This window comes from Rosa chinensis, chromosome 3, assembly GCF_002994745.2.
Source record: "Rosa chinensis cultivar Old Blush chromosome 3, RchiOBHm-V2, whole genome shotgun sequence".
NCBI lineage: Eukaryota > Viridiplantae > Streptophyta > Magnoliopsida > Rosales > Rosaceae > Rosa > Rosa chinensis.
In genome coordinates, this window is record NC_037090.1 from 31,959,624 (window position 1) to 31,971,992 (window position 12,369).

The 12,369-nt window shown below is 35.0% G+C and overlaps 1 protein-coding gene across 2 annotated transcripts; it reads left to right on the forward strand.

Moving 5' to 3' along the window:
* The first annotated feature begins 4,032 nt into the window (after window positions 1–4,032).
* On the forward strand, window positions 4,033–11,548 carry LOC112195043 (probable disease resistance protein At5g66900). Of its 2 annotated transcripts, XM_024335363.2 has the most exons (5): window positions 4,037–4,903; window positions 5,143–5,543; window positions 7,353–7,702; window positions 9,721–9,932; window positions 10,515–11,548. In XM_024335363.2, the coding sequence occupies exons 1-5, from the start codon at window positions 4,345–4,347 to the stop codon at window positions 11,273–11,275; spliced, it is 2,283 nt and encodes a 760-aa protein (XP_024191131.1). In that variant the 5' UTR covers window positions 4,037–4,344; the 3' UTR covers window positions 11,276–11,548. The 2 variants fall into 2 exon arrangements, with proteins under 2 accessions (XP_040371803.1, XP_024191131.1); XM_040515869.1 differs by lacking the exon at window positions 9,721–9,932 and having other exon boundaries at window positions 4,033–4,903; window positions 10,515–10,648.
* The last annotated feature ends 821 nt before the right edge of the window (window positions 11,549–12,369 follow it).

Below are 12,369 nucleotides of genomic sequence, written 5' to 3' on the forward strand. Positions count from 1 at the left end.
TCAAAGGATCGAGAAAAAAAGTACACAGTAGTTAGAAGGTAACGTCATTGTCAATCATTTTGACATTTTGACATTTTGATGAGACCGTAAGACGGGGCTGAAGGTTGATCAATGTCGATCATTTGACATTTTGACATATCGGTGAGACGGGGATTGTGGATTGTGCAGTTTATTTTGCTTTTAGCTAGCCTTTCAGCTACTTCCGCCAAAACTATTAAAAATAAAATAAATACCAGACTTGCAGAGTTGCAGTGGCGTTGGGGATGTCTTATCCCAAGACAAGGGTCTCGATTATTACACTTTTTGGTCACTTCCCTTTGGAGCATTCCTTTTTCCATTAGGTAGAATCAAATCATCAAACATCATTACAATTGTTGCTTGGTTTGTTTGCTGTTAGGTAGTTTTTTTTTTTTTTTGATGACATGCTGTTAAGTAGAGTTAATGGTATTAGTTTTTATATTTCTTGGTTTTTTTTATTTGGAGAAGCAGTCGCCTCTTTTTATTGTCATTACTCATTAGGTAGTCACTTAAAACCAATTTTTGTACAAAATAATTCTTTTTAATTCAGGTATATCAGAACTAATTGAATTTTTTTTTTATGACATCAGAACTAACTGATTGGTAATTACAATAAATATCAGTCAACGAACTCATTATTACATTGCTTGGTTTGTTTGCCGTTAGGTAGAGTCAATGGTATTAATTTTTATATTTCTTGGTCTTTTTTATTTGGAAAAATAGTCGTCTCATTTCAATGTCATCAGGTAGTCACTTCAAACCAATTATTGTACTAAAGGAATCCTAGAGGGTTTGTTTTGTAGTCTGTGTTTTGTTTTTCTTTTGGCATCAAAAAAGAAAAAACAATTATTGTAAAAAAAAAAAAATCCTTAAAACCAATTATTGTACCAAAAAAAAAAAAATCTTTTTTAATTCAGGCACATCAGAACTAATTGGTTGGTAACTAAACCTACATCCATATGACTGAATACAACAATCAAACGTATGACGTTTTGAAACTACGGCTTATCTCTCTCTAATTAGCTAGTTGAGTCGCCGCGAAAACCTTTCATTTCTCGCCTAGTGGCATCTCTGATGGCGTCTCACAATCATTATGATGCTGCCGGACGGGAAACTATTACCCATTGATCTGGTGGTGGTTTTGCCTGAGGTTTTGATAGATTCATTTTTCCGAATCGGGCTCGGAGGCAAGGCATCCATGGACACCGGTTTTAGGAGGTGATGGGTGGGATTAGACCAGAATCCATCTCCGTTCCAGACTGCTATGACTGCACTAGAGCTCTGGATTCTTCTTGGAGGTAGGGCTTCGATATAGCGTTGCGGTGCTGCAGTTTCCATGTTTCGTGGCAGCGGCGTAGCTAGTCCGTGGGTTTGTGGCAGCAATGGTGCAACAAATCTCTGTGCGCTTGCGGCGGTGTGTTGTGTTGCTTGGGATTCATTCACGTCTTGTCTGCAGCAATGAAGGAAACTGGGCTAGGTCAACAGTTTTGGGCTAGGGTTTAATTACTTTTGGGACTTGGGCTGCTATTTAAATAAGTTTTAGTTATTCTATTTTCAATAAATTTCTTTACTTCTTTTTAGGGAACTAAGCACTTGTGCAATCTAGGTGTCTCTAGCGCCTCTGAAGTAATACTAAAGTAGGATTCAAGCTATTTTTCTTTGTAATTTGATATCTAATGAATGAACCTATTATCTATATACCCTTGTGAGTACTGCCACATCTTCTTGTCTGTCACTACTTGAGATGACAGCGGAAGGGTATGTTACAGCTCCTCTGATCTGAGATGAATATATTTACACCCCTTTGATTTGATTAAAAAAAAAAATTTGGTTGGTAACTACAATCAAACTCATATAGTACTTACACCAAATTGAGAATATAGAGGTTGCTATGCGCACTGTACTCGCTAATACTTGGACCCCGATCCGGTGCGTATTTCCCTCGTCCAACAGCGCCCAAATCGCCAGTGGTGGCCTTCGGCCATGTTGATGGTGTGCGCCTTCGGTGGCAGATATTGCAAGTTTGAGTTCTCTAGAATCGTAGGGCTTGGAGGTTTCGATAGGAGGCCGGCATCAGGTTCCGGATCATAGCTCTGAGGCTATTGAGATCGCGGGCACAGGTTTCGGGGTTTGGAAGGGATTCAGTTTTCCGCTGAATTTATTCCAAATTTCAGGGCAGTGGCGTAGGGGTAGTGTCGACAGCATGGTGCTGCAGATCTGCATCCGATGGGATTTGGGTTCGTATTTCGGTACGTCAGGTCTTTTGGATCGTCATCAAGGTGGTGAAACGGTGGAGTGTGCTTGGATGGGTGGTGGTGGTCGTGGCAGGGAGGAGCTCACATTTTGCAGCTATGCATGGATCTGCCCTAGCAGAGGAGGTGGTGTCTGGCCTGGGATGGGCTTTTCCTATTTGGACCTTGGGCTGGCTCTTTCTTTTTGGGCTCAAAGTTTTGCTTTTATTTTTTACTTTTAGTTTTTTACTTTTCAAATAACTCCTTATTTTTGGGACAGATAGTGGGTTTTGGCCCAAGTTTGGCTAGCTAGGTTTAGTGAGCTAAGTCTGCACTGCTATGGTTTCTTCTTACACCAAGTTAATGAAACTCCCTGAGTACCACCATCGAGTGCATTGATGAAGGGAGATTAAATGTAGCTTTCTTAGTGTAAGCTGAGATTTGTAATTGTGTAGGCTCTTAAATATTTGAGCAAGAATGTCTAGTGGACGGTACACTTTTCCCTTACATGCTTGATCACTGATGTAGGATACAAGCATATGGGGCTTATTTTTAAGTGTCGTTCTAGCTTTGGGATTGAATGAAATCTCTATTACTCTGTTAAAAAAAAAAAAAATAGTTGGTAACTACACTAAAACATCAGTCAACGAACTCAAAACAAATTTATTAGTTTTCTTGGTAAATTACTACAAGAGTCAAACTTATTTAGAGCAGCTCCAACATTTTCTCCATATTTTAATTTTCCTCTACTTTAAGGAAAAATAAGTCTTATTTGTTCTAAAAGATTTTCTATACAAAATTCCCTAAATTTACAGCAATCACTAAAGGAAGATTAGGGAATCTGTGAAGTAGAAAATATATTAGAGTTGGAGCTGAAAAATTATGAAGATTTTGATTTTTGCTTCCCTATAATACATAATTATAGAGAAACTGTTAGAGTTGCTCTTATAGACTAAATGATTGTGGGCTTGAGATATTTTATATCTATTTCATGCAATGACCCAAAAATCGAGTTTCGAGGAAATACCGATGGTCCCGAAAACGGAAATTTCAACGGAAATATCGATGATATATTGATTTCGAGATAAAATCAAGAAAAATGATGTTAATTTGAAGAAAAGTATAGAAATTTTAAGTGAAAATTTTGGATATGTTTGCTTTATCAATTGTCTACTATATATGAAAAGAAAACCTTGAATAAGCATTGTTATATAGTAATTTTTAATAATTTAAGATGAAACGGTAAATGCTGAACTGCCGACAACTCTGAAATTTTTTTGAAATAAACATCTAATTTTTATTTATTATTATTATTTTTTTATGGTTGGAAACCCAATGAGAGTTTCTATATTAGTTATTGATTAGACATGTGCCTAAGTTTTCAGATTCGTAGGCTAAATGAATACATATATTAGAATGTTGCAAAGATAATACAAGTATATGTGCAGCAGAGTGGGCCAACCCTCTCAAAGAGGGAGTGACCAAGATTCGAGCCTCCGTGACCTTGTTGATTTTTTTATTCGAATTTTAGGCTAATTATATGTCAACCACGTGATGGTGATGGTGATGGTGATGTTGCATGTGACTGATCACTGATGTGAGAAAGTGTGGTAGAGTGGTGTTGACTATGTTGACTTTGCATGTGGAGGAAGAGTCAGAAGGTTCCCGAAAAAAAAAAAAAAAAAAAAAAAACCCAAAATTTCTCAAAATATCGCTAAAATCCCATTATTTCCAGAAATTTTGAAAACTTTCCAAAATATCTGTCTAAATATACTTGGAATGTCACAGAAATTTTGATCAGTAAAAAAAACGAAAATATCGGTGAAATATCGCCGATAATTTCGACTTTTTAGTCCTTGATTTCATGATCGAGTCTTATGTACCGATTCAATGAAACTCTTAGTTGTGTCATGTGTGTAGATTTACTAGACAAACAAATTCATCTCAACTACTTTGGGACTACTGTATGAGTCTCTCAGTCTTCCACAGTTTGTAATTTGAGAAGATAAATGCATCTTGTCTTGAAAAACAGAAGAAAGTTTCAATTACAACAAATACAAAGTTTCAAGGTTCTCCATTCGGTGCTTTTCTAATTATGGAAGCTGTTACGCTAATCGGAGGGGCTGCTCTAGGAACAGCATTTACGGCTCTGTATGAGGTCGTGAAGGAGAGTAAAGAGTATAAGCCAATGCTTAAACGCCTCAAGGGGAGGCTAACGTTTTTAGATCCAATGATTGCAGAGGTCAGAAGAACTAATACGATGCTGCAGGGAGTCGAAGATATTATGAAAGAAATGGATGCGGGCAGACAACTCATTCAAGAGTGTTCCAGGGCTCATTGGTTAACTGGCACGTACACGAGGTACGGGTACGCCTCAAAACTTCGCTCATTAAATAGAGCTCTTAAAGATCTGATGCAAATACTGATTGCATACGGTGTATTGCAATTGACTGAGAACAATAACGTTCTCACGAGAATTTGCCAAAGTCCACTACCTGAACCTCCACAGTTTACGGTTGGACTGGATAAGCCTTTAGGGGAATTGAAGAAGCTTATTGGGATGGATGGGGAGTCAATGGTTGTGATAACTGCTCCGGGAGGATGCGGGAAAACCACTTTGGCAACAAAGTTTTGCCATGATCAGGAAGTTAAAGGTATCCAATTATCAAAACAATTTCACTTGTTTCGTCTAAATAAATGATTGAAGTCTTTCTTGAAAGAAATAATGGTAGAAGTTCTGTTCATCAGTAGGAATTATTACTCATCTCTAATACTTTATCTTATTACGTCAAGCATTAACTTAATTTGAATGCTTGTTTCATTGTACATTAATTTCGTAGAACGATTTGAATGACCTTATACTGACATCCTTTCTTGTATTGTATATTGATAGACAAATACAAGAACATCTTCTTTGTCACTGTTTCAGAGAATCCCAACTGGGACCGTATTGTAGAACAACTTTTCCAACGAAAGGGTTGGGACTATAAATTGCTCAAAAACGAAAGAAATACTGATTCGTGGCTGGAATATTTTCTGCGAGCAGACCAACAACCTTCCCTGTTGGTCCTCGATGAAGTTTGGTTGGGATGGGAATCCCGTAAGCTTCTTGACAAGTTTGATCGATTCAAAAACTCGAATTGCAAAATTTTGGTGACATCAAGATTCCATTTTCCAAAGTTTCGTTCATATTATTTGAAGTCATTGAATGATGAAGATGCAAAGGAACTTTTTCATCATTCAGCCTTATTGGGAGAGAGGACCTGTGCTATTCCAGAAAGTCTTTCAAAAAAGGTGAGGTGATTAATTTGTTGGTATCAAGCTACAATTTACTTATTATACACATACTAGCACCTTAATATTGCAAAATATATGTTTTGCACATGTCAATTGGTCTTTTTTTTTTTTTTTTTTTTTTGCATTTAAGATAAAACAAAACACAGTTTTAAATAGTTTGTTAAAGATATTTTACTCTCACATATATCTATCTATACTATTATTAAGAAAAGAGGTTTTGTTAGTCAAAATCTAAAATTTGAACAGAATTAACCCTAGAAAATTAATAAACTTTGAGAATTAATTAAATCATAAGGATAATTAAGACATTTACAAACGATATTTTTATTAAAAAAGTACACACAACCCACTTTTCTCTCTCCCATTTTCTCTTCTCTGCAATAACCAACTCTTTTCTTTTTTATTTTCTGAAGAAGAAAAAATAATTTGCATATGCAGAGCATCTGTGGAGAAATGCTAGTATTATTATTAAGAGAACCCACTTTGTTAGCCAAAGTGAGTGTGAAATATCTTAAATATCCTTCGACTATATGATAATTTAAAATAGATTTTAATATATGAAGGATATTGTGGTAAATAGTAAAATAATAAATGAAAATAACAATTCAGAAAAAGAAGGAATCTGCAGAGATAACTTCTCAATCCCTATCTCCACATATAACTTCCTACAATCTCCAAATATAATTTCCAACTATTTTTTTTCTAAAAAGTAAAACTAAAAATAAAATGTTTCACACATGCATCGCATGTGTCAATAAAACTAGTATTTATGAAGGAAACTTAATTGTCCTTATTTTGTGAAGATAATATATTTATTTTTATTAACATTTAATGTAATATTATTTTATTACTATTGTGTCCTCATATATAAATAGTTTATTTAATTAATTTTTGATTAAGATGGGGCATTCCGAGTAGTTAAAAAATTTAATTATTCCTCTATACAATTAGCTTAATTAAAAAAGACTAGACTCTAAACACACCCTATGGGTGTGGATAATTACGTGGGAAGTTATTCCACAAAATATGGAGAAAATTGCTGCACATATTTTGTTTTTGATTTTTGATTTTTTTTTGTTAAAATTCTTTTGTTTTTCTTTTATTTGTGAATTGACCATTTTGTCTTTCTCAAATATTTCAGTTCAAATGTTTTTTAATATTTGAGAGATATTTTGATAAAATTCTTCTGTTTTGACTGACAAACTCTCTTCTCTCAATGCATACTAGCATGTGCCCACACTCTACGCGTGTGGATGTTTTTTTTTTTGGTAAGGAAGTGTGGGTAGTTTCTTAACCAAATCAGTTTTCTACAACAATAATAATTATTTATTTTATTTTAAGGAATTTAATTTCTTTTTATTTTTTAAATTGACATTATTTTCCCTGTTGGTTATTTCATTTTCTAAAGTTTTTTAATATTAGAGGGTTATCTTCGTCAAATTTTTCAGTTTTGGAGAGCAATCTCTCTTCTCTTAATAATAGTATAGATTAATATATATTATATTTTATATCTCACAAAAAAGTCTGAAAAGAACTGAATATGCCCATTTAGTCTAGTGGCATAGTCTCCCCTTCATGAGTGAGAGATTGTGAGTTCGACTCACTAAAGACTATCTCGCTTGTTACACAAACCAACCATACGAAAATACATTCACATCAAACTTTTAAATAAAGAAATATTACATTTACAAAAATATTACAATAAAGAAACTTATTAGATTGTTATTTAGGATCTTCATAAAACCTTACCAATTGAGAACTTAATTCTGGGTCTGCAACGCTAATAGTAATTGTAAATGACTATAGGTACTCGAGTTTTGTAAGGGATTACCGTTTGCCATTACAGTGGTTGGAGAATCACTTGCTCGGCAGGAGAGGGAGATCTGGGAAAGGGTTACGAAAGGTTCTATTCTTAAATTGGAGATGGTTGTACATAATCGACTCGAAAGCAGCTTAAAGGCCTTGGAATCAGAAAATCCTCTCTTAAAAGAATGTTTCCTAGACCTTGCTTTATTTTTTGAAGATCGATTAATCTCTGCTGCTGCACTCATTGATTTGTGGTCAGAGTTATACGACGATCTAAATGAGGACAGTTCGTGCATTGCAAACCTCACCGACCTCAAAAATAGGACTCTTGCTAATCTTGTATTCCCAAGGTATGCAGTTTTTTTTTTTTTTTTTTAAACTCTCTCTCTCTCTCTCTCTCTCTCTCTCTCTCTCTGAGTAAAATTGTTTACTACTACATATATACGGGTACCTTTACATATATACGGGTACCTTTTTAATGAGGACTAGTTGAGGACTTTTGTATTAGGCCTATTTTTCGACCATATTTCCATAAATCAACTGTTAGATGTTTAGATATTTATGTGTAGATCATTTATGTAATTTTTCAACTAAATTGAAAATTGTTAAGATATTTACAATTATGATTTATCTGTAATGAAAATGAACGGTTCATGTTTGACAGACTTGGTCCGTCCATAGATTTGATCTAGTTTGGTACCTTAACGAATAACAATTTGGGAGAATATTTTCATAAGTGATCTACTCATGCATATATAAACATTTAGCGGTTGATTTGCCGTAATGTAATCGAAAAGTGAGTCTCCCAAATCGTTGATTAGAAAGTCCTCAACTAATCCTCATTTTAGTGGTCCTCATTAGAAGAGCTCCCTAATATATATCAATTTTTTAAAATTCTAAGACATAAAGCGTACGCTTTGCAATATAAAAGATATATATATATATATATATATATTTTATATCGAGTCAGGCAACTTGATTGGACTTCTTTTTATTTAGCTCGGATTTGGGCTTGGGCTGTTAGGCTAGGGCTCAATTCGAGTCAGCAGATTTCAAAGAGCAAGAAGACCAAAATGTTGCCGAGGTTGTTATCTGCTATATTTTAGTGTTTGCTATTAGACATTTGATGCAAGTCTTGTTTAGGTAGGGGTAATCGCTATGAGCTTTTCTAAGATGTTTCTAGTTGTTATTTGTACCACAATCGCGTGTCGGCAAATAGGATTAGATGAATGATTTTTCCTTAGGAAGCGAGGTTGTGCTTGCTTAGTTAGACTTGCTTCATGCGAGCGTCCCATTAGACTTTAACGAGTTTAGTTTGGCTTAGATAGGTTATCTGGGTTCCCGGATATTCTTATGTAAGTTTTGTTAAACTCTGGCCTGTTTCTGGCTTGATTACTATTGAAATCAATTCCTATTAAAAAAAAAAAAAAGATATGTATATAAAACTTCTATTTGAATGAACAAAGCCACATCAGTTTCAAACAATTTTAAAATGACTCTTTCTCCCATTGGATATTTGTGCATAAGAAAGCAAATTAGGACAAGTGAGAGTTTATTGTGTCCAAGTATAATTTAGAGGGACAATTCATGTATGTGTGTCCAAGTCTGTTCCCTGCAAAGCTTTTTCTACTAGCCAGTATTTGAAGATATTAGATATATGCAGCATATTTGGCCAACTGGCCACATATGTTTCTGTTTTTTCTTTTTCTCGGGGACGAGCCACATCTGTTTCAAAGAACAAATGCTACATTTTTCTTTTGATACAACAAATGCTACATTTGGTCAGCAGTATTTGAACATATATGGAGTCTATATAGCCGCATCCGACGACCTAGTTCGAAGCTTCAAAAGTAGATGTGGTTTGAAGATTTATGGAGTCGAGAAACATATGTGGGGAGTAGAGACCAGCTGACCTGATGTAGCATTTGTGGTTTTAAAACCAATTAAGGGCCAAACCTCGTTTTTATTTTTTCTGTTGTTCTTTTTCTTTGATTCTTTTTTTTTGGTTGACAAGTTTTTTTTTTTTCTTTTAATTCTTTACGCATACGCCTTCACCAATTTTTGGTGCCTTCAACGCCTCAACGTACTTTTGATTCATTGTTGGGTCTTTTTTTCTTCTTTTTTTTTCATTTTGAAAGGTTGTTGGGTCTTTGTTTGTAACTGTGTGTTTGTGAAATAATAAACATCCTTTAACTGCCAAACCTTTTGTGAACACTTTATAAGCACTTGCTCTTGTCATCGAAGCAGAGATAGACAGATAGTATAACTGTAAATGTGTGTTTTTAACGTATTGAAGTGCATCTTTTAAAACATTATTGTAATACTGAAAAGTTCTCATGATTAAACAAGTTTGATCATTTCATTATAGAGATGAGTACACCTATGGCTACTACAGTGAACACTTCGTTACTCAACATGAAATGCTTCGTGAGCTGGCTCTTTATCACACAAGTCTGGTCCGGATAAGAGAGAGAAAAAGGCTAATTATGAACATCTGTGGCGACAATTTCCCCAGATGGAAGGAAGAACTGATGTGTCAACCTCAACCTCTCGAGGCTCACCTATTATCTATCACAACTGGTAATTAATTCATTTCTACAAATACAAACAAATATATGCGCATTCTCAAAAAAAAAAAAAACAAATATATGCGCGCACACACACATATTGTTAAACTTAGTACTCTTACATTTAAAATCAAGTGTTGAAATTAATACACTAAAAAAAAAAAATTAAAACACTTAAAATTCTGATTTAAAAAAAAAAAAAGCTTAAAATTCTTACATTTTATTCAAGCCTTTGATAAATGCCTCATTTTACATCAAAGTACATAGGTAATGATTATTTATGTGGATAATAATATTTACAACAAAGCCTTTCATATTAAGAGCAATTTTCACATGGTCATCAGTGACAAAAAATTTTATGGCCATCTTAGAGTTGAGATTAAAAAAATAAGTTTTATGTGTTTCAATCATCGCTCTTCAAATTAAATTCAAGAATGGACAACCACAAAATTCTTAGTCATTTGTTGACTGTGTGATCGTCATTGTTGATAATAAATCTCAGAATGGATAATTACAAAAATTTTAGTCACCGAATGACTAGGTGATGACCACTTGTTAACTTACAGTCTCACACACACTTGCTTTTTCTTTCCAGATCAAGCATTCTCAACCGAATGGTGCAATATTCAACCACCAAGAGCTGAGGTTCTAGTTTTGAATTGTCAAACAAAATGCTGTGCCTTGCCAAGACCTGTGCAGACAGAAGATTATACTTTACCTAAATTTGGGGGTAAAATAGATAACTTGAAGGTTTTAATAGTCACATATAATGGTTACTTACCTGCTACATTAAGTAATCCTCTGCTATTGGGTTCGATGTCAAATTTGAAGAGAATGAGATTAGAGCGCATTTCAATCATAATCCAGAACGGCTTAGCGCTGAAGAGTCTTTGTAAGATGTCGTTCTTCATGTGCAACATCAGTCAAACTTTCCGTGGAAGTTCCATCCAATTTTCAGATGCTTTTCCGAATCTAGTGGAACTTAACATTGACTATTGCAATGATTTGGTGGAATTGCCTGCCAGCCTCTGTGATCATATTGTGCTGAAGAAACTCGGTATCACGAACTGTCATATGCTATCTACCTTGCCTGAGGAGATTGGAAACTCGATCAACTTAGAGGAGTTGAGGCTATTGGCTTGTACAAAGTTGTCAGAGTTGCCCAACTCAATTACGATGCTCACGAAGTTGAAACTGCTTGACATATCTTGTTGCCGGAGTATTACAAAATTGCCTGATTGCATTGGTAAATTGGGCAGTTTAAGAAACCTCATCATGAGACATTGCTCAAATTTGCTAACGCTGCCTACAACAATTCTCGATCTTAATCACTTAGAGGAACTCCAATGGCCCTAAAAAGTGGTGTGCCAACGTGAAACATTGGTTTTACTCGTGTGAACTAGTGAAGTTGGCTCCATTGCATCAAGCCAGATAGAGCGCGCGGCCATGCCAAAGCTCCAGCAGGCATATTTAGTACCTTATTTTCCTTTATTTATTTATTTTTTGGTTTTGGCTAGCTTTTGTCATCCTTGTTTTAATGGCGTGCAGTCAACTAGTTTTTATGCAGCAACAGTAATTGCTATGATTTGTCAAGACGATGGTTGATATCAGGAAACTAGTTATTGCTGTTGATGACTGATGAGCATAGTTCTTAATTAACAGGACTTAACCTCCTTCTTGATTGTTTTTTTTTTTTTGTTTAATTTAGATTGAAGAGAAAAAGCAATCTGCTGCTGATGTATTGAACAATTAACAATTATTCAAAATTTGTAATGGCACGCATTGGAAATAATTCGACCTTGTGACATGAGGTTGCATCTGATGGAGGAATGGCGTCTATTGTCTTAGTACTTGTTTGTGATTCTAGCAGAGCTGTTTTCTCTATTGCTTTTGCGAATGTATGATTGAAGGAATGAGTATACGACTGTGTCCCAATCCCCATATCAAGTGGTTGTGAACAATACTATACATAGTATCTGACGAGAGAATAGACCTAGCCTGCAGGGTTCTTGGCCCATGTATAGACATGCTGACTTACATTAGCTCCGTATATATTGCATCTTCACAGATTTTGATAATGAAAAGGAAGGATAGTAAAATTCTTTCATGTATGCTGTAGCAAATAGGTGGAAGACATGCAAATAGGTTGAAAGAGATTGGATAAAGGATAAATATTTAGGACCTAATTGATGACAATTGTTCTTTACATGTAGTTTCCTTCTACCTTTTGGTGTAGTATTACACTATTACTACTGAATGATCTTCTGATTCTTCTCAGCTAATGTGAATATGTTCTGTTTCCTTCTCCCTGTTAATTTCCTATGCTTGTGCTTTTAGTTTCATACAAGTCATGCTTCTGCTGATTGTTCCACTAATGCTTGATACTTGAACTGCAGTGTCTCCTGCCTATTACGCTCATCTGGCTGCATTTAGAGCACGCTATTACATTG